Source organism: Notothenia coriiceps, unplaced genomic scaffold, assembly GCF_000735185.1.
Source record: "Notothenia coriiceps isolate Sejong01 unplaced genomic scaffold, NC01 NC01_scaffold00004073, whole genome shotgun sequence".
NCBI lineage: Eukaryota > Metazoa > Chordata > Actinopteri > Perciformes > Nototheniidae > Notothenia > Notothenia coriiceps.
In genome coordinates, this window is record NW_011336774.1 from 95,571 (window position 1) to 122,517 (window position 26,947).

The 26,947-nt window shown below is 40.9% G+C and overlaps 1 protein-coding gene across 1 annotated transcript in view; it reads left to right on the forward strand.

Moving 5' to 3' along the window:
* Positions 1-26,947, forward strand: part of kirrel3b (kirre like nephrin family adhesion molecule 3b) — a 56,514-nt gene that overhangs the window by 16,697 nt on the left and 12,870 nt on the right. The window contains exons 3-8 of the mRNA XM_010767164.1: positions 435-592; positions 6,223-6,373; positions 16,386-16,491; positions 22,501-22,649; positions 22,832-22,959; positions 23,416-23,542. Of these exons, the coding sequence (XP_010765466.1) occupies positions 435-592; positions 6,223-6,373; positions 16,386-16,491; positions 22,501-22,649; positions 22,832-22,959; positions 23,416-23,542 (819 nt within the window). The remainder of the gene's footprint in view (positions 1-434; positions 593-6,222; positions 6,374-16,385; positions 16,492-22,500; positions 22,650-22,831; positions 22,960-23,415; positions 23,543-26,947) is intronic.

The following is a 26,947-nucleotide window of genomic DNA, read 5'->3' on the forward strand; positions in this document are numbered from 1 at the left end:
TTTCCTTAAGAAAAGTCATTTGTATACAACAAACCAAAATCGGGTTTCTAGTTAGCATCATAAGTACTCTCATTATATGGGAATTGACTGTGTGAGGAGATTGATGAAGACATGCAGTCAAATCTTGACAGTGCCATTTGTTAAATCTTTTTGTTTTATGTGGATCAAACTTCTAGTAGCACAATTACATGGAAACGCAATGTTTATAATTGCATGAAAAAGCCACAAGTAATTACATGCCAGTTTGCCATCATTATGTTCTCAAGAAGAGAACACATATTGAATTATAACTCAATTACAATTCCAGATACTTACTTATAGTCCAGATTCAATATGAATTACACAATCCTTATTGGTTTCTAAATCATATGCAAACCAATCATTATCATATGGTTATCATGTGGCTAATGCCCTCTCTTTCTTTGTATTAACAGTTCCCCCAGAGGACCCGGTCATCAGTGGAGGGCCGGTGGTGAGCTTAAGAGCTGGAGATCCCCTCAATCTGACCTGCCATGCCGACAACGCCAAGCCGGCAGCCTCCATCGCCTGGATCCGCAACGGACAGGTCCTTAATGGGGCCATGAACTCCAAGGTAAGCATGGAGGTGTGTCATTGAAAGCCGTCCGGGGACAAAGGGTGTGGGTGGAATTAAGGAAGAGGGTTGCATGGTGGATTTACTTTCATTCTCTGGACTGTTTTTCTAAAAGCTAATCAGAGATAGGGAATGACAACACCTGTTTCTTTACATCTTTGCATGTCTTGCTTTCCCAAAAATAACTGCAGAACTTCTAAACACCCATGAGATGTTTCAGAGTGAGAGTCTGAGTCTTTGGTGGGCGTTTACCTCAGCATCCAGAATGTTTTTTGAAGTGAAATACCTTGAAAATCCAGGTTGCGTTTTGATTCCTTAAAAGATTGCTGGCCCTTTTTTCCCAGTATTCAAATCACCTCAGACAAGCAGATGGCGAGATCGGGGAACTATCACTGACTTTTCTCTGTGTTTTGATCTCCTTCAGTGGCATTTGTCTCTCTTCATCTTCTCAACCTGTTACGAAATATACTATGTCACTTTCCGTGCTGGAATCTGCCTGAACCTTTCTTGCGGCGCAGTATGATTCTCACTGACAGACCGTGTTCCCACGTCTGATGCCTAAGCGCACGATACTATGCTCACCAGCCTGCTGGCATGATCACCTGACCTCATAGACTTTTGACTGACACTCACCCTTTAGGCTAATCGTGCAATCAACACTGTCATGTTCTATTTTCATTTAAACAAACCACATAAAGAGACCAGGCACTTTAGAGCACTAACACCTCCCCCGCCTTCCCTCGCTCCCTGTGCTGCCTCATCCCATTATCGGATTTTTTTCAAAGAGCAGATAAATGCCATTGATTGGACTGGGGTACGGCACCAGGCCGATTTGAATAAAGTGATTGCTTGAGGTGGCGCTTGCTAATAGTGGGCGGGGGATGCGTTTCCTGCCTTCACTTCCTCTCAGAGCGAATGCAGATATGAGGACATGCTGTGCTGGTGGCTGATGGATGCTCACATATCTGCTCTGAGCCCAAGTGTGTCCCTTTTCTCTCTTGTCTCTATTGCCTACCATTAACAAGCAATGGGTTCGATTAAAAGAAGATGAGTCTTTTTTGGGTCCTGAGCAGTTGGGGGACATTTTGTAAGCATAATCATCTGCTCTAATGGTCTTTTCATATCCCGCAGATCAAGAGGACTAATGTGAGCAGATGTGGTGGACGACTCACAGAAATGGCTTTCCTGATGGTGTCATGTCTAATGATAGTTCTGACCCAAAGATAATTTCCCACTAAGGCCTCCAAAAGCTCATCTCTATAACCTCTTAGAAAGCCATTTACTGGACCAGTGGTTATGGAGAAAGTATATGATTAAAACTATCGCTTAACATAATTGTGAGTTGGTTTTGACCATATAAGAGTAACTGAATAATTCATGTGTGTCGTTAGCGAGGGTAGCTTAACTAAACTTTTGTACGGTATATTATGAAGAGGACTCCAAAATAATTAAGTGGCAGAAGCTCTTAGGTGAATGGTTCAAATATAAAAAGTAGCGGGGAAAATGTGGGTAGAGGAAATGAATGAATAATGTTCTCTCATGTCCCATCTGCTCCAGTGGAGCTACTGTATAGTGGCAAAAAGCAAAGAACTGCCTCCAGGTCTGGGCTGTGGTTTGAAAGTGTGCAGAGGAGCTCTATGATATTATTTACACAGGAATGGTGCAGCACATCATCTGAAAAACCTGATGCATTCCCCTCCCCTTTTTTTCTGAATGCTCTGGTGGCAAGCTGAGAGGTGAGCAGGAGACTGGGGTGTTATCTCAGTGTTAGGAGGTTTAAAACATGGTTACGGATGTTCTTAGCTTTTCTTCCTGGCAAGAATATAGCTTCTTTTTGTTTTCACTGTCTCTGCTTTAAAGTGAAATCATGTTGCTGTTTGAAAGCAGGTAAAATTACCTAGATTTACATGAAGCAGCCACTGTTTGTGTGTAATATTTTCAACAGAATTTTTGTATTCTATTTCCACTTAATTTCTATGATCGAACTCTCTAACCTACAACTATTTAAAGCAGCTGTTTTGTCTGCTTCCCATTGTCATTATTCTTCTCCTATCCTCCATGAGCTTTTTTGTGTAATTGGAGCACTTTATTGCATTTTAATTGTCAGACCCATTGAGTAATAAGGTGGAAGAATACTTACAAATAAAGTAACCTATTAAAATCTGAGTGGGCATTAAACCTGTTAACTGTTATTCATTATGAGACAGGTAAAGTTTCCCAAGCACTAGAGGAGAATATTAAGTCAATGGGCTCTTACCTTCAACATTACAGTGTGAGAACTCATTGTGCTGATGTAAGAAGATCTTCTATGTTTTTGGAAAGCTAATTAACCTTATTCATATAGATTCAATTAAAAGTGTGATCCAAAATATAAATGACTCTAATTCATTGATTTTAAAAACTTTGTAATTATCTATTTAAGGTGAGTAGTGAGTTCAAAAAAGAAACCATTTTTACCTCAATGACCACATTAAAAAAGGCATATTTTCATTTCTGCAAACACCGTCAAAAGAAATGGTTGAATATTTAGTCAAATAGCCCTTGTGTGGTCCAAAATGTCAAATGGCTGATTGAAACCCAGAGATGCATTTGGTATCAAATCAAAGGCGTGTTGAATGGGTAAGCAGAATATTAATGATGTATAAATTATTAGCTTTTGCTTACTTTGTGAATTCAGCAACGTCCCTGAGGGATCTCTGCATATATCAAACGCATTCGGTAGGACTTTTATTTTCCTTTCAATCATTTATTGGACTGTTAATATGACCTTACAGCCACATTTAGTATTTTATTAAAGATGGCCTAATCTGATAATATCTTATAAACCTAACTATCTATAGTAAATTAGTATTTATTTGTATTTCATTTGTAATTATTTGTGTATTTGATTTGTTTCCATAGTATCAAGCAACGTTTGTTTTACTGTTTACCATTAGTCTTATTAATGGTTGCTTATTGATTGACTTTTCAGCTATAAAAACAACATTAGTGGTTGCTGCCCCAAACATAATGTGTTTATCAGTAAAACACTGAAGACGTTTAATGACTCACGTTTCTGATTATCTATAGATTTTTCTATAGATGAGTTTGGCTGTTAGGCTATTCCCAAAATGAAATAAGCTGTTTTGGTAAAATAAGCACATATAATTATCAAAATACTGTTAAAATTAGCACATATAATTATCAAAATACCGTTAAAATAAGCACATATAATTATCAAAATACCTATAAAGTCTAAATAAAATCCAATGTTTTCATTAAATCCACTTGCTTACATGATAGTGATTTTAACCTTTCATTCATGAATTACCAGCACTGTTAAAATAGATCACTAAGTAGAATAGAGCATGAGAGTAAACAAAGTAGCGGTTTAGGGCTAAGAGTGAATTAGCACTGCTGGCAGCACATCAAGTTTTGTTTAGTAGATAATCCATTGGGCTCAGCCGGTTATATTAATTAGTATTATCCAGATTGATAGGCTTTTTGAAGCCACTGTCTGGTCTTCTAATGACAGGTCACCTTCTTGCTTATTTAACAGTAAGCTTGGAGGTTGCACCATTAAGCTAGTTAGCTATTGTTGTTGTTGTTGTAGTTTGCTAACTGGCAATCCATCTCAAAATAAAACACGTGTCAGAATGATGATGTTAAGAGGCAGTGCCATAACCAAGACTCAAAGCTAGCAAATTTAGACCTGAATTTAAAAGTGTGTCGAAAAGAGAGCCCCAGTGGGATGTCCCTGTTGCTGCTAATGTTTGCATAAATCAACTTGACAAGCAATAGTTTGGCTTATTGCTCTGTGTTTCTCGGTCTCATTTGCCCTTTAGCGTTCAGAAATCACCTGATAAAGATTTAAATTTACGTGGCAAAAAAGCAACCCTTTCCATCTCCATCTTGTTACTCATGCCAACCCCTTCCAGCCTAGTATATTCTCCAGGCAGGGATATGAAAATGTATCAAATTGTAATGTAGTCATGGTGTTGAATTCAATGCAGCAACCGGCTAACCCCCTTTTTAAGATTAATAACTTCAGACAGGTCCAAGGCGACGAGGGAAACAATCCTGATTGTGTCAGAAAGGATATTACATTGACATATCCCACATCTGACAGCTAATGCGCTCTGCTTTAGAAGCTACTCACGCACAAATGTGAAATTCATCACATGGTTCTTCACATACAAATGGGCTCCACAGGAACATGAATGGCATCTATAATATCCCTATCCTTATAAAATACTTATTAATATGCATAACAAGGCTGAGACTTTCTTCTGATACTTAAGAGGTAGCTTTAGGATACTTAAAGTTATATAAAAGGTTCATATGGAAAAAACCTGACAGCTTAATTAGAAGTTCAATGACATAGTAATTATATTAGTGAGATTATGGTGTGTTTAGGAGAGGGAGACGTTCTTAGATTACAGGTTTTTTTTTTTAAAAAGCATTGCATAGAAATGAAAAGATAATTACCACTGATTTGTGCAATGACAACAAACTAGAGTTAGACTCAGCCAATGATTAACGGGTAGTGAAAATGGCGGTTGACATATAGCATTATGCTCTCTTGCACTTTGCGATTACGCTTTATAATACAGTAATGTATCTTATGTAGTCATGACATGTCATCCTGCCTTTTGTGCCTTTCTAGAACTTATAACCTTTGTAGATAAGGTAAAGAATCGAGTTTCAGACTAAAATGTTGCATAGATGCTGAGATGTAATCATCTTCTTGATGTATTATTACATCTTTAAGGCAACAAGTCCAATGTGAGCTTTCTTCACTCAACAGTTCATCAGGAACATGGCTGTACTTTACTGTGGCAGGGCCTTGTGTTTTTACAAAAAAACACTAAGCCACAGTGAGCCTCTTTAAATAGATGGCAGGGAAATGCATCTTGTGGTTGACCACACTGTGCCCTGTTGCCCACGCAATTTGTTCTAGTCAGTGACTTTGTTCTGCCCTGCACTGGTTAACATAGACTCCCAGAGCCCTCCCCAGAGCGTTTTGGGGAGAGCGCGAGCTACTGAGCGCTACCAACCGATTCCAGATGGCTTCCACAATGTAGGGCTCAGAGGATGAACGCTGAAAAGAAGATTGATTTCCTTTGTGGAGTATGACAAGCCGTGCACTAGAGCGCAGCTCTCCAGACACACAAAGAGGCTCAAAAAACATATTTGTACTTTTTTTTCCGTATCAATCAGCTTTGCAGTAAAACTACGGGCTACAGTGTTTTGAGGGTTTGCCTGTGGTCCCCCAAGGGACGAGATGTGTGTATTCATGATTGTTCTGCTGTTTTGTTCAGGGGTTTTTCCCCAGGTTTACACCTTCTCCATCAAAGCTTATCTGGTGAACTGTTTATTCCATCTCTGTTTGCTCTTTGAATATCATTTACACTGTTGTGAGACTGAGCTATTGAACATATTATTCAATAGTGTTTGACTCTAATTTCGGAGTTCACTGTATTTGAAGCCTACTGCACATAATCAAAACAATTTAAGATTATTTTATATGAGAAAATCTAAGTTTTTTGCACTTTAATCCATTAGACCAAACAACCATTTGGTATAGATCTAGAGGCCTAAAACATGTACTTCTTCTTCAACTTTAACTAACTTTGCCCTCCTCTTTGCAGACCTTGCTGCGGGACGGCAGGAGAGAAAGCACCGTGAGCACGCTCTACCTCTCGCCTTCCAACATCGAGACGGGTCAGCAGATCACCTGCAAAGCCTCCAACAAGGCAGTCCCCAACGGCAAGGAGACCAGCGTCACAATTGACATCCAGCGTAAGCAAACCTCTTCTCCCTCTCTCTTCATACCGTTCAATGTATCTCCCTTCACTCATGAAGTCCCTAGAAATCAATCAATAGAGATTGGGGGTAAAAGTCTGCGTATGACACACATTACTCAGTATTTGTGGAATTTCTTACAAGTATAGGCGTGAAACTGTCTGACAGGCATACGTGACTAACACTCTGTAAACATATAGGATTCATTTTAGGCTCTGATGGGTATTTATAATTGGATTCCATTTTGCTTTCAAGCCATGTAGGTGGAAGATGGATTGATGATGCATCGCTTTTTTTTGTTGGCTGTGATAAAATATCAAAGGAGCTGTCCATCTAAAAGTGAATGGGATTGTCTGTTTTGGTCCGACTACCTGCCTGCTGTTGCGCTACGCACACTGTCTCCACCTCTTTTATTTCCTTGCTCGCGCCATCAATCTTTTTGATGAGAGCACGCACAATTCCCCTCTAAAATAGGCAAAGTAAGCCCAGCGTGTAAAACACATTCAGCCTCAATTGTCAGGGAATCTTTTTTCGATCAAGAACCGTTCACTGTAAAAGAGGGGCTTTGAACAAAGGGATGTTTGCATCACTCACGGCCCCTTCAACACCGTTAAGTATGACTAATAAAGCAGAAAATACTTTTTAGAGAGGCAATATGAGTGACTGCTCCATTCTTTTCATTATGTGCACCGCGAGAGGCAAGCATGGCGAGAGAGCGCCTGCTGCGATCAGGCCGACTCAGGCATGGGAGTGCAAATGATTAACAGTTGTTAGTGTTTGCAGCCCTTGCAGTTTGTCCTCGTCCTTTTTTGTCATGCAGTCAGGGAGGGAAGTCTGCCCACATGAAAAATGATTTCTCACCATGTGTAATGATGTGCCTGTGATAAATACCCGCCATCATAGCGTCATCCCCGCTTCTAAATGTTTGATTGAACCCTGAAAAATGATGGCAGCGGATTTCTAATTAGCATTCAAAAATGTGCTCTTTACACAATTAGAGCTCCCGACAACATTTTTCACAGTGTGAGATCAAACTGAGCGACAGCAGAGACTAATTGTCGAGATTCAAATTGTCTCCCGGAAGGCTTAGCCTCTTGTTGCCCTCCCTCCTTCTCACTCCCCCAGCATCGTCCTTAGTCTTGACAGGTAAAGTGTTCAGCACAGTTCAGCAGAGCCTACGGAGTTTGCACTAAGAACCACTTTCAAATTAAGCTTCTCCTGAAATGGAACCTGTTGTGATTGAACTTTGATGCACTCGTATTAGCCATCAATTTGGCTCATTTCAATGCTGTCTTATTCTATTACAAAGGTTCTTGCCTTAACAAGAGCATCTGAAACCAAACCAAAAATGTGAGCTCTGGTGCAGGTGTACAGTACACCGTGTGCACTTTCCGCGAAACACCAAATGATAAAGTGTTCTGCAGAGATACGCCGACTAAATACATGTCCACTGTAGATATATGTCTTCCAGATGTGTCTTGTAAAGGTTTACTGAGCCATTGATTATTCAACTGTAATTTTAAAACTGAATTACACTTTTGTTCTATGAAAATATTGTGAGAAAAATATTGTGAGAAATCTGGAAACTACTTAAATATGAATGCATCAAGCATTTCAAAGAAGACCTCTCATGAGAAGCAGTCTTTCTTTAACAATAAAAACAGGTGCTGGATGAATAAATGATGGGAGACTGGCAGGGGGGGACAGTAGCAGATGAAAGTTGACCTCCTTAAGTTTAAAGACCAAACAGAGCATGGGTCTGGCCAATGAGACTGCTTTCTGTTGGTCCATTCGAGTGGTAAATATTGATGGGAAGCTGCTCTCGTCATACAGAGAAGGAAGCACACACAAAACGATATCCAAACCAAGTTGAGAATTGAAATGCTTTAAATGAAGTAGATCAGTCGTTCTACATTATTCAATAGTTTTAAAGTGTATCTCCAGGAAATTTCCTCCAAATGTAGAAGTGTAGGTTCGTTGGAATCATTTGAGGAAGAATGTTGTACCAGGCTCCGTACGCCTGCTATGACATATTTAGTTTGGAAATGCAGACTTTTGGCGGATCTAGAACCTGAATTGGGACGCAGTCAGATATTGAGAAATGACTGGGCACATGTACAAGTCAAACACACACTAATGCTTTCCCAAATCTTCTACATTGCCCCAAAAACAACCCAGCTCCAAAGATTGATGTAAGGATAATTATGTAGTTGCTAATGCTCATATTAGTCCTTCCAGTTAATTTTCCAATTTAGAAAAACAGCTCGATTATGTTACAAAAGCACAAAAGACTTGACCCTGCACAGCCATAGTAGATGTCAACAGAATGTATTTCACCAACTGTTGTCATGCAATTGAAAAAAGGCCCAACAAAGAGGAACTTGTACCTCCTCAGAGCAGCGTAAGCAAAAAAAAACATAATTTCTTCTTCCCACTATAAAACTCATTTTCTCTCAGAGAAGGCCATCACCCGACCTTTCAAGACAATAGTTCCTTCAGGCGCTCCATGTCAGCGTGTCAAATGAACGTAACCCCTTGACCATGCATCTTTACAATGGTGCCGGGTGTTCCCTCTGTTCTACAGCAAGAAGCCGTCACAATATTCGTACATTGCCAAATCTCCCTGTGGCGGTATACACTATTATTCATTCATGTTCACATAATAATGGCCTTAATCTCTATCATGACCACAAAATAGCCTTGAAGGGATGCAATTTTGGAAAGTAGTGACATATTTTGAGATGTACTGGCTTCTTCGGTGTATCTTCCTTCTTCACACATAGATATACTAAAAGAGAATGATTACCATCCAAATATAAAAGGCTATCAAATGTATTTACGATTTGCAGGAACTAGAGACTAAATGTAGTGATGTATGGATGACTGGTAGTGAATAAAAAAAAGGGCATCTAAGTTGTTTTGGGAAAGTATTGAATTAAATGAAATACAAATAACGCAAAAAACGTAACAATGTTGACAGAATTTTATAATTAAGTTTTCCACAAATAACATAATTAGGTGCTATGTTTAGTGCAAACATGTAATTATTTTTGTACACCTTTACATGCTGTTCACAGGAGTTTTGCAAGTGATTCCACAATGTACACCTGGCCGTTTCTCAATCTTGAGGATACTGGCTTCCAAGCCAATATTTCAAGGATGCTCCGTCATCAAGTGGCGCAGCAGGACCGTTCCAATGTCCAGCATACTTGAAATTCCACAGAGGCCGCGTCCTTGGTTTGGGGGAAATTTCGAGGCTGCACATGGGTAGACTTTGCGTCCTTAAAATCCCCACAATGCTTTGCGCACGGACCAATTTCAAAAACCCTTGCGGAGAATGGCTGAACCGACGCAGCACACATTTAAATGTAAGTATATAGTGGCGTAGAACATGTGTTGGTAAATATGTTACGTTGTTACATTTGTTATCACCAAAAATGTGTTCCGTGAAAGTAAAGCAAGTTCATAATTAGATAGACATCGTGAGGTATTTATTTTCGGTAAAGTTTATGTTGAAACCGTTAGAGAGAGTGGCACACTTGTTAGCCTGTTCCATTCTTCTTCGTTTTCCGAAGCCGTGGCTTGGAAGTATACTTGCTTCGTTTCTGAAGGAAGTGACATGGAAGTACGCGACTACCAAGCCAGCATCCTCAAGATTGAGAAACGGCCCCCGACTCACTGTTACAAATACAGGGGGGATTAATGAGTCTCTGATAAACGGTCCATGTTTGTTAGTCGAGGCTTGTCTTTCTTCTTTTGTTTACCGAGAGCGATCACTATCCATTCATTGTGTTTTATTTGTCATTATCATACCTTGTACCTGCTTCGGGTGTTTCTCAATGTCGAGGACGCTTCCTTGGTAGGACATGTCCCTCCGAGTCAGGTCCTTCAGAAGCGAGGCAAGAATCCTTCCTAGCCTCGGAAAACGAAGAATGGTGGAACAGGCTAACAGGTGTGCGGGTGTGCGTCATATGCGAGGCCCCGCCTTAAATGGAGCGCGATTTCCGCCAAAGATTTGGAAATTAGTCCGTGCGCAAAGCATTGTGGGGATTTTAAGACTGCGTAGGATACACATGTGCAGCCTCGAAATTTCCCGCAACGAAGGACGCTGGCCTCGGTAGAATTCCAAGCATCCTGGACATTGGAACAGTCCTTCGGCGGGACTCGATGACGTAGTATCTTTGAAATAGTGGCTCTGGAGCAGCCTTCCTCGACATTGAGAAACACCCTGTGACTCACATCGTATTTTTTTTGCGTTTTAAATTGTGATATGTGCTTTGGTAAAGCACTCTGAGCTGCACCTGATGAATGGAAAGTGCTGTACAAATAACTGTTATTATTATTATTATTATTAAGTAAAAATCTTGTGAGGGCAAACTCAGGCGAGAGAGCCTACACCACAACCACTTCTGTCCTTCCAAGATCTCATAAATTGCAATATAGTTTGCCGGCATGAAAGACCCTTTGATCTTTGGGTATAGGTTTTACTCCAAATAGGAAAGTATAAGACCTCAGTATTTTAAGGTCCAATTATCTAAGTTCAAATTGAAAGCATACATACTTGAAATGGCAGCATTTGTGAGTCAGATGCTTTTAACCTTCATTTCAAATTATGAGTTGACAGCTATTCACTGCAGGGTTAATGCCTTTCAAATATGTATCTGACATCATGTGTGCTAGCTCCATTTGAAGATTGAGATTTAATTAATACTGATCTTACTCTCAAAAAGGCAGCAGATAAGCGCATGTCCCAATATTGCTGTGTATAATTAGAATAATACTGTGAATGAATGCTGCAGTTTCCTATGGCATGTATTTTTTGTGTGGGTCCCAATATTTAGACCTAATAGACTCATTTATTTTCAGGCCCAGAGTTTTCTAATTGACCGTGTTACGTGCGATAATATTAATGGCAACAAAAGTAATTAAAACTTCTCAGTCAGTCTGCCCTTCTCAACATTTGGTATTCCGCTCACCTCTAAGTCTAGGTGCCCTTTATTCCCTCTGCTCAATCCTTATAGCCATCCAAATGAGAGTAATCTAAACACAACCCAGCACATTGCTCTACAGCTTAAACCAGCCTAAAATCCAATGCATTTCACAACGCTATTTTCTTTTATCCTCACTTTAATGCTTATGATTAACATCCACCTCAGCATTTTCGTTCCCAGGAAAGTTCGTACACAGTTATCTGACCAAGGGTTAGACAAATTAGCATCTAAATACAGTATGTACAGGTGATGTTGCCAGAATGAGAGGGATTTAAAGCCAACCTAGGTGATTCAGAGCTGTGGATAGACTGCTGACTTCAGTTGTCCATACCAGTCCATTAGTGGACTGTAATTATTTGATAGCAGAGGGGAGGCTACCCCCTGATGCTGTTTTTCTCCAGCAGCATGGCTTCACTTGAATGATGCCCTTTGGTCTTTAATCACTAAACTATGCTAGCCCCTGGCATAAAACTACTGCAGTGAAATATGATTCTGATGGCACTGTTTCATCCCACTCATGTCTCAACTTAAAATATTCCTCAAATATGTTCTAGTCCTGCTGCATATCTGCGAAGCTTTGCCCCACATTGAAACACACTTTCAAACGCATACTGGGAAATTAATGCGCTGGGGACGAGCAAAGCCAAGACTCTCTATGTGTTTGCATTGCAAACAAGCTGAACCATGTGGAGGGAAAATGAATGCCATTTGTCGAGACTAATTAATAAAGAACATGCAGATGTGCAATTGGGGAGGATTTGTTTTTTGGTAGCAGTTACATGCTCTCGCGGCTTAATCAAGCAGATAATGGCAACTCATCTGAAGGGAGATTACAGAATTGGAAAGTGAGATGAAAATGGTAAAGACCGCATTTATATACCGCTTTTCCAGTCTTTGAAACCCCTCAAAGGGCTTTTACATATACAAGTCAGCTTTCATACCCATTCACAGACATTCATACACAGGCAGAGGCTGCCATACAAGGTGCCACCTGCTCAGGGAGACTAACATGCAAACACATACATAGCTTGCCATGCCATCAGGAATTTAGGATAAGTATCTTCCATAAAAGACTCAACATTGGAGATCAAGCTAATGGCCTTCCAATTTGAGGATGAAAATCTACCTACTGAGCCAGAGTAGCCTCTTAAATGAAGTTATTTTCTGTAGATATTATTAAGATTTAAGGGGGAAAGCATATATGGATAAGAAGGCAATGAGAAAGTTGTTTTTTTCTGTAGATTACATTCAGCTCTTATTATGCTGCAATACTGATATCATATTTACAATTGTCCAATAGCTTTGAAAACTACCTTTTGATAGGATTAGTTACAAATTATGATGCTTATGCACATATTTGGACAGATGTGCTACATGGAGTATAACGCTGCTCATCTAAGCTGCTGTATAAATAGAAGAACATCTGCCTTCATTAAAGCAAGTAAATTATTTGCTGTACCACGGCTGAATATCTCATGATCAATATGCTTGACCTCAGGTTCTCTGTCTGTCTGTTCTCCTTTGAGGTATTTCACTCAGCCAGTCACATGACAGCATGCCCGTATTGTTGAGGCTACAAGCCACATGCGGATGGCCTACAAACAGCTTCCACATCTTTCAGAGGCATCCGACATTCCTGCAGTTTGAGGCTGGTCCTACTGGAGAACATCTGTCTTACGGTGACCCGGAGAAATTGGAAATTGAGCTTTAAGAAAGGGAAAAAAACAATTTGTGTTGGCACTATCTCCAGGAAACACGGAGAAGTTGGAAGTTCCAAAAACACCATCTGGTCTCCACTTTGAACCAACCCATCAAAAGCTGTCGGCCTACTATAACACCAACCCCCCCTCGTTCATCCTGTTGTTTTCACTGGAGCTGCGATCAGCCCTACTATCCCCATTTCCCTCTATTCCTCCATCCCTCCTCCCCTCTAACCCTCCCCCTTGATGAAACAGAGGAATGTCTTGCATATTGATGCGATGTTCCTTGATGCGTCCAATGTTCCCGCTCAGCAGCTCATGCATTAATACATCAAAGCGGCAAATGGACTTCTTTAATAAGTAGATGCATGTCATATCTGAAGGGTCAAAGGTTAGAGAATCGACAGTCCCTGATTCACACCAAAGGCATTGGCTGGCAGACTTTTGACAGCTTGTGCCCCATCGCAGTCTTCACTTGTGGGAGATACAACTATCCAACAAAGTGCTCGTCTAACTTAGAAATAGATGTAAAGTCGTCATGACATTACCCCTTGCTGAGTTCGACTGAGTTTTTTTTTTTAGGGAAGGTCCGTTTAAACGGCTTACTCATTTGAAAAAGAACAGTAATTAAAAGCCAGATTGACACTAATGAGCATTTGTGTCCTTAGAAGTCTCTTGGCGGGAGGACCAGAGAAAAATGGCTGGCATGATTGAAAAGTACAATATAGGAAAAAATGTTGTGAGAAGGCATGCAAATGATCTTCTACACATACCCTGTGTCTATTAGCCGTGCACGCCCTCCAGATCTCCCTCTTTTCTTATGTCTGCTTCTCTCAGTTCTCTCCAGCTTTTTACTAGATTTTATTACCAGCTCCACCAACACCACATCTGTCATTTTGCCCCTGAGCTTCCCTTTGCCCACATTTTTGTCCAAGCAATTAACCACTTGCGATGCTGAAAACACCTTCTAGGCTCAAGGCATGGATAGGTTTTTCTCTTTTATTATCACACCCACACGCCCTTTCATATGCACACATACCCGCCTTAAACATGGGCCTACACATGCAAATACACACACAGATGGCTGCTCAGTACCTAGAGAGACTGGCTGGTTCACTGTGGCCTTCACTCTCCAGGATCTACAATGTTGTTGTTGTCTTTACTAGCCTGGGGAGAACTGGCACAGGTGGAGCTCACAGATTTGAAAGTGGTAGGGTTGTTGTTGGTAGTGGGGGTTGGGGGGCAACTGTCTAGGAGGGAAATAAGTCTCCTGGTGGGGAATTTGGTGTGTGTGAGTAGGGAGGTATACGTCACCTGGACCACCTCCCTCTCTGGGGCTTTGTGGCAGCTGAGCCAGCCCAGAGCATCTGCACAGCCACAGGGTAAAAAACATTTTTGCCACACTTCATGCCCACACACACACATACACACACACGTTCACACTCCATAACTATGATGTTGTTTGGCTTCATTACAGCGTTGTTTGTGTGCTTCTTTAATTCTGTGTGGATCTCCATGCCCACTATTGCTATTCATCCAAATCCAAACACACTCCCTAGTTAGTACATTAGTATTATTGAACACGGAGCAGAAAGACTTAGTACACCTTTGAAACAGATGGCTGCACCAGCTTCAAAAAACCCAGAACCAGCTTTTTTCCTATGTGACTAATCAACTGCCCATGATGCTTTTCCACTGTGTCACTGATACTGAACGGCAATGCTGTTGTTGAAGTGGCATTTCATAAACAGTTACAGTTTTCTTTTCAGTAGTTTTCAGTGGGTTTGAGGTAGATTAAAATATTATTGGAAAAAAACAATTCACAGCTAACACATAGTTAATCGAGACTATTCTTCCAGTATGTAGACACGACATAAACAATTAAACCAACAGTGTGCGAAAAACTCTTTAAACCTTAACAATTTGTTTTTATTAGTAAATACTCCACTATTTTTCTCATACTGCCTGTGCTGCAGCACCTCTTTTTCACCCTCTGTCTGAAACCAGAGACCAGGCTGCTCTGATTGGTTAGCTGGCCACCTCTGTTGTGATAGGTCAACACCTAAAATATGTCCCGCCCCTTAGCCTATTCACTACAATGTGTTGGAGCTCTAGCAATAGAAGCGTGAGTGTTTCATAGTGATGTCATTATGTTGCAGAAGTAAACAATGGAGTCCAATAGCAGGGCAGGGGGGATTTTAGTATTCGCAGACCATTTACCAGCACAAAAAAACCTACACACTACAGGGAGTTAAGAAGATCAAAAAGCATACTGATCATTGGTCAGTTTGATCAATTTGACCTCGCTGCATTTGAAGTGCATATCAAAATGTACTTCAGAAACCTTGACAAGCGTGGTTTGAAAGCTTCAGCTACTTAAAATTCATCCTCTGAGTCTGTGGAGTAAAAAGCTGTTTGTTTCACATGGGACTGGATTGATATGGAAATTAAAAACGTATCTTCAAAAGAATCCCACCTTTGTCAATTAGGATAAATTAAGTTGTTTATTAAATTTGAATAATCTGTGTGCTTGTTATTCTAAGCACTGTTTTTACTGTATCACAGAGGTTGCTCATTGTTTAAATTGCACTATGGACCATTCACTTTGTTCAAATGGCCATTTAGTAAAACTCATTATCAAGTCAAGTTTGCCTTTGATTCGCAAATGAATATAAAGTAGAAAGTAAAAATAGCATGTTCTCTCCCACACCTGCTAAATACACTACAGTGTTATTCAGCAGCTGGGCTTAGACTATTTATGTGGGAGGCGGAAAGATAACAAATAGGGCATCAAATTATTTGGGAGGTAATTGCCTGTTATTCGGAGAAAATGCTGCCACAGACTGTGATAAGTTGTCACAACTGTTCTAAATGCTGCCACATTGTGTTGTAGGATAATCCAAATAGAAAGACATTTTCCTTGTGGTTTTAAGTGGAGCATATTTAACAACAGTACAGTATGTGTGGTAGAGCTAGATAAAAGGTTGCTGAATCAGTTTTGGGTCACAAGAGAAAAACATTTGGAAAATGTTGGTCCCCTGAATCAAACTGAGAATGTATTTTCATGTTAGAAAGTTTGTCTCCTTTCTTTGGAGGTTGCATGTTTAATAAACTATTTATAAGGTGTCTAATTTGTCCCGCAAAATATCTTCTAATTAATTTCCTTTCTGAGCCTTATTTAGCCTCTGAAAATGTCAGCAACATGGCGCTTGTCTTTTGCATACAGTTCGCCCCAGGATGTCTGAGGAAGCCTCCATTTCTGTAGTTGACTTGTTGTCTTGGTGTCTAAATTTTGTCTTTTTCTCTTTTTGTTTTTAGATCTCCCACTTGTCAATCTCTCAGTGGAACCTCAGCCAGTTATGGAGGGACACCTTGTGAAGTTCCACTGCTCTGCAAAGGCCAACCCTCCTGTCACACTGTACAGGTGAGATCATAACAAAATATATATTCCACGGCGCAAAAGAGTAATGTAATGTAAGATATAATGAACTGGTGGTACACTTAACTTCAAAAGGATTCTGTAATATTTATGTTGGTTGATAATTCATTGTATCAACATTAGTATTCAAATTAATCATTGACAGATACCTGCTCTTGATGCCCTGACACCATTATATCTGCCCGCTGTAGAAACAATTCCGATACTCTGTCATGTTGATCAAATATAATGAAAATGTACCTCTTTTGGGAAACCTTGTCTTGTTCCTTTGGGCTGCAGCAAAGCAATACAGGGCTGTGTTGCATAGCTGCTTGCTTTGTGGTCATATCATCTCCCTTGAACATTAAATGTCCATCAGCGTGTTGGAGGAAAGCTGGAAACATAATGTGCGTGACATCTGATGAAGCTGTCAAGATTACAGCTTTTCGGAGATTGGGTTTTGCTATAGCGACATTTTGAAGGCAGGTTACCCCCCCCCCCCCGGGGGTGTGCTGTGTTTTTATGTGTATGCTGTAAGGAATGTTTGGATATGGATGACAATGCGTACTGTAAGTTTGAGTTGAAGCCCATGCAGGTTTTATTTGAGTTTTATGGTATTTTTTTTTTTATTAAGATGATTCAAATGTCTCAAAAGCTGTGTTTACTATCAGTTGTGTGTTTGCTACACTTTTGCTGTTACTGTATGTCAAGGTTGATGACACAATACGTTTTCACTTTATTTAACTTCAAAGAAACATATCAAGGTGTTTCAATGCATTACCAATGCTTCAATGGTAAGCTTTTGTACCAATAAAACACAGTTGCACATTTCATACTTTTACCAGATGGCTGCCCATTTCATGCTCTAGCTAACCCTATATACCTTTTACTGTAGCCTGTATAAAACGTATTCAACAACCCTATCACAAGAAGGAATGCTGTTATTTCACAACATGCCAGATTACGTTCAATAACAGGTCTTGTTTATTTCTCTGTGCTTTACACCTACTGTTTAAATAAAGCATACAATACTACCTGTAGAGGCTCAACACTGGCATAGCTGTACGTTAAATGGGCAGTGCAGAATCATCCAATATCTGAGGGAGTCCCTGGGAAATGGGCTTGTAAGAAAATAAATGAAAAACAAATGACTAAATAAAGCAACACATCATGTTCATCATCCCATTTCCTGTTTCCATTATAATCCCAACCTTATGTTGATTGCCAAACAACTCCACTGAAAATACAGTTGCAAATGAAACATAACTTGACATACCGCAAATCAAGTTAGACCGAAAAAGAAAATGCAACAAAATAAACAAGTGTATTTGTAGACAAACCAGCCTTTCTTGTACTAAATCTTCACCTGGCAGCAGCTTTGCTCACATTAATGTAATACTTTTCATTTAAGAGATCAAGTCAACAAAGCTGCATTCCTCTTATCCACTTCCTCCGTTTGTTAAAGCTTATTGATGAGCACGTTCTCAGTAACACTTGTTGTTATTTATTGTATTACTTCTGTAATTGTGATGAAATAACTAAATGGACCGTTATTATTCTGATAACGTCTTGCATGGCCCTGTAGAAGTGTGATACTCGAGTGATTTGTCAAGAGATGGTTTTCTGCGTGGGAGGTTTTCAAAACATGGCGAAAAATAAATGGAATGAAATCGATAGCAAAGGGAATTGGCCGGCTCTGAATCTTGTAATGGTACTGGGAAATGAAATGGATGTACAACACACTCACAGGTGGCCAAACAGAGATGTTGCTGTTTTGATGGATTCTGCCCTTTTGAAAAAGAAAAGGGTAGAGGCCAGTGATATTGTGGAAAACAAGGTTTGTATTTGATTGTGTCGGTGCATAGACAGGACGGCTATCGCACCAGCAAAGAGATTTCACCTCTATTGTTATGAGAGACGGGATCAATGTTAAACTCAGACTTCTCCCCGGGGTATCAAGAGCTAAGACGTAATAGCAGTTGAGATGACTTCTTCCTTTTAGTTTGACAAACTACACAGTGAAAAACGGTTGGCTGTTGAAGCTAAAAGGGAGTAAAACTGCCACTTTCCCACTCTCTAATTTATTTCTTCCCTTGTCTCTTTCTTTCTTTATCTTGCTTTTGCTCTGGCTCTCTGTCATTGGAAGAATCCACTGTAGGATTACATAATATCACACAGACTAATAACTTCTCATACTTCAAGGTCATACTCTCCACCAGTTTCATAGTCTCCCATTTAGATTTATCTGCAAATGTATACACGCCTTTCAGGGCTCCCGTGCACCATTGGAGTTCAGGGCATGGCAGAAAGGGGATTTTTGGGGCTCATAATGCTTGCCTGAGAAGCTTCAACGAGAGAGAGAGAGAGCCCCCCCAAAATTCCCCCTATAGAGCAATATCACTGAGGAGGGCAGGAAGCTGGTCAAGCAGTGTGGGGCCATTTTTCAGTGCTAATACACTCTGTCTGCCCGAGATCAGATACGGCACAAGGACAGTTCTTAGACGGATGGCCTCTTTTCCATCCCCTAGAGGGCCATCCATTCCCAATGTGCACTGCGCCACTTTGCCATCGTCCAATTCAATGGACACTTGAGACACAGACCCAAGATAGCGGGGGCACTAGCGAAAGGCATGGAGCTTTCTGCTGCCTACCACCTGTCATGATTGCCACCCTGGCTCAATAAATCTGCCTTTGAACGTGAAAATGGAAATAAGATATATTTCTACAGGTACCCTGAACTTTTGCCAGAGCACAGCTCGAGGGGCCAGTAAAGAGGGAAGAAGCCAGGGGATCAGGGAGGTGTTGGTGTGGAGGCGGGGGGTTGGAAGAGAAGATGAAAGTGTGAGTGAAGTAAGAGTAATGGGCATGCCTGTCACTCAGCACTCAGGGAATCAAGACGAGTGGGTCGGAACATCTTCATTACTGTTTATAATGGCATGAGGGCTAACTGGCACACATCATAATCACTCAACCAGCCTCTGATGAAGACACAGAGGGTTTTCTCAGATCCAAACAAGAACCCACCAGAGAGAAGAGAAAGAATACCAAACAAAGCAAATCAGGTCCCATGTCTGCACACACAAGCACACAGCCACAACAAAATCTCATCCCATGCATGGCACTGCAGCAAAAAAGACATTTGAATCCTCACCACACTTCTTGTCTCTTTGTTGTTGTTGCTACTGCTGGATTTTTGCTTCAGACTTGTCACCACATTCTCCATCTTTTTTTCCCCTCTATATGCACACTTTTGAGGTAGCTAATTGATACATGTCACTGTTTCGGTGTCTTGAATATTATTATTTGCAACGCTTGTAAGCCACACATGTGTCAAGGGCAGTAATGTGACTCTGAAGTGTCGGTGGACTAAAGTTAGTTCTTAGGTGCAATGCCTGGAAAGTTGTTCAAAATTGTAGATTAAAGTGCACCTGCAAATACAAATCAATGCGACCATAACAAGCTGAAAATGACTCTGAAAAGTTTGGACTAAACATTTGAAGTCTGTTATCCGACTGAAAAGTTAACTATCAAACTGACTGAAGTGACCTGAATCCCCCTTCAAAGTTATTTGTTCAAGGTCTAATGGCATAGCCTATATGACTCTTTTTTCAAATGGATGGTATGCATATAACTACATTCCAGGACTCGCTTTATTCCTTGACATCAAATAAAATTGCTCTGTAATTAATGTCCAAGTCAGAATTACAGCATGCTGTAACCTAACCTGCATATTTATTTTATATTTCTCTGAGAATTTAATCGTCATCACTTTTAATATGCATGTGAGGGAGAGTGGAGCGGCGCTGTGCTGTGCTTAACCATGCTGATAATAACTGTGGGACCTGATTTACGGTGGGTCTTGATGCTGATGGCACAGATACCTGCCTAATTTAATTATTACTGTTTTATTACCTTAATCACATTCAGCAAATACAACCCCCCCTCCCCCTCCCACTTTTCCATGTCTCCTTCATTCTCTGCTACTATTCACGGCGCACGTGTTATCTCTACAACAGTGTCAGCTTCCAGACCATTGAGTATGGGAAAGCATGCATCTTGTATGCACATGCTTACACACAACCCACACACACACAGATACTCTTGAGCGCACAGGATTCACACCTTTTGTCTGAATCAAATCCCTGAATAGGAAGCAGCAGTGTAAAGTCAGTCAGCTTTTGAGTAAGCTCGCACCGGCTCTTCTAACCTCCCGATGGGAATGCAGGTGTTTGTGTTACCCTGGGCCAGCTATGTTTAGACATGAGTCTTGGACAAGGCCCAGCACATCAACAGAGCTCTCCTCAGACATCGGCATTCAGTCTCTATTCGCTCCAACACCGTCAAGGACTCCCAAACTTGGCTGCAGCAACCTCCTATCGGGAGCAGCAGACTGGCCCAACATCTGTCCTTACTCTCTTACAACTCCTACAGTATGAGCTGGTAGAGTGTAGATGGAAACAGTAACATGATATTTGAGCATCACACATCATTGTCGAAATAGTCAACATTTCCCCAGAGCACATTCTCCAAGACGTCCTTTTAGTTGTGCTGGAGCATTTGATCATGTCACATGGGCTTCATATGCTGATGGAGTCTATCCAGCTGTCATAGAAATGCCGTTAGTATTGTTTTCCTTCTAGGCACTATTTACTATTTATCAGTTGATAGAAAACTCCGGAACAGCTTATAAATGGACTTGAGATTTTTTTTTTCAGATAAGCCAATGTGATCAAGAAGTCCACAAAAAATGCTCTGAAGACTAAATTGAATTTACAACATCTAGACTATTCAACAAAAAGTTGGATACCTCCATCTGCTAATGAGGACAAGACCACAAGCTGGCCACACAGTGAAACTTACGGAGAGATTGCCAACTGCTTTTTTTTCGTTTTAACTTGTCACCACCAGGTGTTACTTATACCATTGATATTGTTCTTTACACTTCTCCGTCCAAGTATGGTATGCATTAGTTTGTTTACGCGAAAAGCCAGACACTATACAAGTAGTACTACCAGGTATGTAACAGGCCAAAAACAACTGTCTACAACATTTTTGAAAATAAAGGTGTTGCAAAGCTCTCTGCTGTATCCTTGTCACACATGAAAACAACTTTGAAAATATGTAGTACTGAAGAAAAAAAACAATCCCAGGAAGCCCAATTAGGATTCTGCATCACTTCACTTGCTGATTGAATGAGGTAATCTGTTCTCATTTAAATGATAGCATTTCAGTGAAGCATGAGGCCAGCTTAGTCAGGGAAAACAAATGAGTTCCCTATCCCGTGAAAACTGCTCTCCGTACCGCCAGGAATATAAAATGGAGACGGTTCCGTTGTTGTTGTTGTTTTTCATTTGCCACATCAGCATGCAGCCACATCTCTATTGTGGAGGATGGAAGAGTTTAGATGCACGATGCATTGTATGTCCCACAGCACCGTCAAAATGCTCCAAAGAGACCCAAGACATCAACAGATGCCTTCGCTTCACTTTTATAAATGGGCCTTGTCTGATGTAGCAGCAGAGAGCCATCCACACCACGCAGAGCGAGACGCCACTGCCCGTGACATCATAAAAGTCTCATCTAAACACGTGGCTGGGATCTGTATCCCTGTCACAGAAGCTATCACTCACAAACACAAACAGATGTTCTTTATGTGATCCCGTGTCAATTTATTTACATCAGCGGTTGTGTGTAATACAGTCCGTGTCAACCGACGTCTTCATAGGTAAGGGCGCTACCCATTTGTCATTCTGTGATTTGTTTTTCTAAGCTGGCACTCTGCGCTGCTCTCTGTGCCTCGCTTAATGAGGAACGTCTGTCTGCTCCCAGTCACCAGGGAGCTTGTCACAGCATGGAGGGCTGCCACCAAAATATGCTGAAGCCAGCACAGAAAAACCTTCTCCAGAATGATGATTTATTCGCACAAAAGAATGCTATTGACTGCAGTCTTAATTCCTCTCCCCCTTTTCCCTTCATTTCTCATTTCCAACCGTCTTCTAATCTCTGTCTCACCAGGTGGGCCAAAGGAGGAAGCATAATCAAGGAGGTGTCCGGCGACACATATGAGGTTATTGTAGACCACTCCTTCTTTACGGAGCCCGTCTCCTGCGAGGTTACCAACCCTCTTGGCAGCACCAACATCAGCCGCAATGTTGACGTCCACTGTGAGTGGCTCCTTAAGAAATACTGCATGCCTTTCCAATAACGCCCGCAGCGTGATAATGCATGGTTTATGGATTCTTACTGCCTTGTTTATTCTGACGAGGAGATGCAAGGGCTGGCGCGAACACAGCTGATGCTTGATTATTGATGTAGCACAGACAATAAATGATGTTTATGTCAACAGTTGGTCCTCGCATGGCTGCGGAGCCTCAGTCCTTGCAGGTGGACCTTGGATCTGATGCCGTGTTCAACTGTGCCTGGACAGGAAATCCCTCTCTTACTATAGTGTGGATGAAGAGGGGCTCTGGAGTGGTGAGTGTATTGATTTGTTACTGTGGCTTACAAAAGAGTCAAAGCTGCTTTTCTCTGATAAAGCCTATTGGACTTTAGATGTTTTCAGCATCATGAAATACTCTTGGTGGATTATTTGATGTGATAATCATGTGTTGTTAACCCTACGATTTTGAGGCTTTACATTCCCAGCCTATGATGACATGCTCTCAGTTGAGATCTGTTGATTTGATCCACACATTCCGACATTCCACCTTTTCATTTTGTCATCACCAAAGGCCAAAGCCAACCCATTTTCTCGACTGAGCTCAGACACTAAATTGGATTTTAATAATTGAGGAGAGGTGCCCTTTAAGGTATTAAATGGGGCCCTTTTTTGTCTCGCCTTCCAATAACATTGCCTTGTAGCTAACTCCAAAGTGAAGGTCCCTTTGCTGTCACTGCTTTTGACCGTCTTTGATTTTTGTTTTGCTGCAGGTGCTTAGCAATGAAAACCTCCTGACGCTGAAATCCGTGAGACAGGAGGATGCTGGGAAGTACGTTTGCCGCGCTGTGGTCCCGCGCGTAGGAAACGGGGAGAAGGATGTGTCTCTCACTGTCAATGGTAAGCAGTGTTATTGATATGTCTTTCACGCAGACAGGCTCAAATGCACACCCACAAAGTTGTCAAATGCATTCACATACAAGCGTGAATCCTGGGGTCAACAGTGGCAAAAAGAAATCAATTTGTCACAGGAGTCAGTCTTCTGTTCCCTCCGTGATATATAAAAGCCTTGAATCTGAAAAGCTTCCAACAGAATATGCAGCTTTATTTCTTCTCTGTATTTTCATTTGTTCTTAGTATCGCAGTTTCTTTGAGACACTAATGTGTGTGCGTGCATACACACACGCACACACATTAGCGCACCAGTATGTGGCACATAGCATGCACATGCTAATGAATTTTCACGAGAAAGCAAAAGAAATCGACTGTCATCACTGTGAAGCCTTTGAAGAGAAAAAGCAATAAATATAGACTTACTCTTTACAAGATGTGGTCACACATTGCATGAACAGGTGAAATGTACTAACATGCTAATTATATTCTGTGTGAGTCACAGTGAAGCTGCCTTTTCTGAGGCACTGACTGACTAATGAATACCAGCCTTGGTGGGGGACCTGGCAACTCTCAAACAAATGACTTCATTATCGGTGCTTGATATTCAGGAAGCAAGCCTCGCTGTGGCAGAGGTTCTTAGTTTTGGGATTTGCATCTAACATCTTCCACTTTCCACGTGTCCATCTGAGATAAATCGGAGACAAAATTAAGAAAAAAATGGTTTTAAGCAGCTGGCGGGATGATGTTGAACTAATGCTGAGATCATTGAACATTTTCGAAAGCTAACAAAAGAGTTTGCCTGTAAGCAACCCTGGTGCTGATTTGGGGTTGAAGATACATCAAGCAACACACAGCGGGTTAAGATGTTCTTTTCAAAACCCAGACGTCAGCTTTGCATTTCAGAGAGAATGGGATACCAGTATTCCCTCCAGCACAAGATCAGAACCATGACTTTCTACGAACTGCAACAAGCCCCCTCCTTCTTTGCCAGGAATTTGGTTGATATAAAGGCAGAAGAGGCGTAAGGAAAAATCATGACTAATTTATCCAATTCTGTTGATAGCAACCTACACTGGCATCCTTTCTGCCGCCTTAATGTCTAAACAGAATACATAACTTACAATATATCAGAACATGTCCATGTATCTCTTTGGAGAGCGTGTTGTTTTGAACAAAAAGACGCCGTGAGAGAAAGAAGATGGATTCTTTTAATAAAGATTATAACACAACATAACTCCGAGCAACCAACCAAAGCTGAAATGGCATGTTTATTTAGCCTCTGCGGACTTCACTCGAGCACTTCCTGGATGTCTCTTAGTTTGTCTTTTTATCTGCTCATATGCATCCTCTATTATTTTGCGTCTTGCACCTCCCTGCCTGCATTGGCATTTGACATTCAAAAGCCTGCTTCCCTTTTACCCTTCTGAATAATTGAAATTAATCAGTTTTTTTTTTTTTCGAACCACATGAAGAATCTTCTTACCCGGTCCTTGAGGCGAATCGGATTGTCAAACTTGTGAAAGTGCAAACACTGTGGTTGAAGTGGTGGGGGGGGTGTCCCTCCCGAGGTTCATTGATTGTCCTATGCCACTGTCTCAGTTGCAGATAAATCAGCTTTTAAGCCCTACATCACTGACATCAGCAGGACTCACTGGTTCCAGACAGTGAATAACTAACATAGCGGATGAGCAAGAGACCATGATACAGTAGATCTTGGGCAATGCTGTGCATATTTGACGCGTTCAGTGTCTGCTGTTGCACATTTAAATGTTTCTTTCCTGTTTGTTTTCCCTGCGGTTATCCCCCCGATTTCTTAAAGCCATCATTTAAATTCCATGTGTTTATAATTTGTCATTCAGTCTCGCGTCTCTGTCGTTGTGTGTCACTGGCTCCCACTGTGGCAAACCACATAGACATGAGGATTCCTGCTTTCCCTGGGGACGAATGTAATTTAATTATAATCAAACAGCTAGCAGGGGAGGCCGTTTGTGTTTAAGTCACTAATGGATACATATTGCTTACTCCAGTCAAACATTTTCAGAGTGGAAAAGCATATCTGCATCTCAAAAGCACTAGCCAAGCAACTACGTGTGTAAGAGAGGACTGTGCACGTCCATGCGTGTGATTATTTATATGGCATTTCATATATATGCATGGCTTTAACCATAGTCCTGCAGAAGTTGGAAGTTATGACATGCTTGAAAGGATTTCAATTGTGTGTACTTAAGGACCATATATTCATGCAATACATATTAATTCATATATCCACAAGCCTAAGTAGATCTGTAGATTTGTGTTAGGCACAATATGTTTAACGACATACAGTACTTGGGCAGTAGATAAAATCCCATTACTACAGAAAGGGAGAGGGATGGACGGAAAATCACTGAATATCCCACAGAGCAGGTTTTTATATATGTGTTTTTCTGTCTCTGGACGGCCTTTGTGTGTCTGGTTATTCTGCATATGAGCATTCAATTATTATTCAAACTGGCACCAACATCAATTGCAACACTGCAAATGAATGGAGAAGGAGAAAACTGCTTTTGAAATGCAACACACCTATACTAAAATGTAGCACATTACAAACTCAATTGCCTCATGCCTTCAAATTATGATAGTGAGTATGACTATCAGCAGAGTGTTCAGGTGTTCAAGCAAGATGTATCATATTACTGACAGCTGGTCTCATCTAACTAGCCACTTCCTTCCACCACCTTTGCAGAACATTTACAAACAGGCATTATTCGGATAAAGTCACCAAGTATTTGAAATCATTTTGATTAGCCTCACTCAAAATGTCACATTACTGACAATCTGTCTCAAGTCCTTTAGACTATTAAGGCCAGTTAAGTATTTAAAGTTAGCTCATGTTGCATTATTCTTGCTAATCCCTAAACATCCACATGCAATGCCGTTTGAACACACTGCCCAATTTGACGTCAAACCACATATAAAACCAACCTTAATTTGACCAGCTACATTTCAGCATGGTAACATACAGTACAGTATGATCTGCATGCCTGCAAGACTCACTTACTTGCATATACCTTCCAATAATTCCCCTCTATGTTTTAAAAAACTAGAAGTGGGGTTTTATTACAGGGATAGTGAAGTTTAGATTTGGAAGGTTTTTAGAGCACAACAGATCTGAGGTCAGCAGCTCCAAGGTGCTCTGTTTCTGTCGGGAGGGCGAATGGTTGAGCTATGCCCCTCGGTACATCCAGTGAAGTGGAAAGGAAGCTTGGAAATAAGCAGCCAGCCCATTAGAGGTCAGTTCCCGCTAATAATAATCCCTGGAATTCAACTTGGATCTTAAACTGGTAGCTAGAAGTCACTTCAAATATATTATCTCAACAAAGGCGAATTAAAGCAGGCCAACATAATAATAACAATATTTAGATTTTTTTT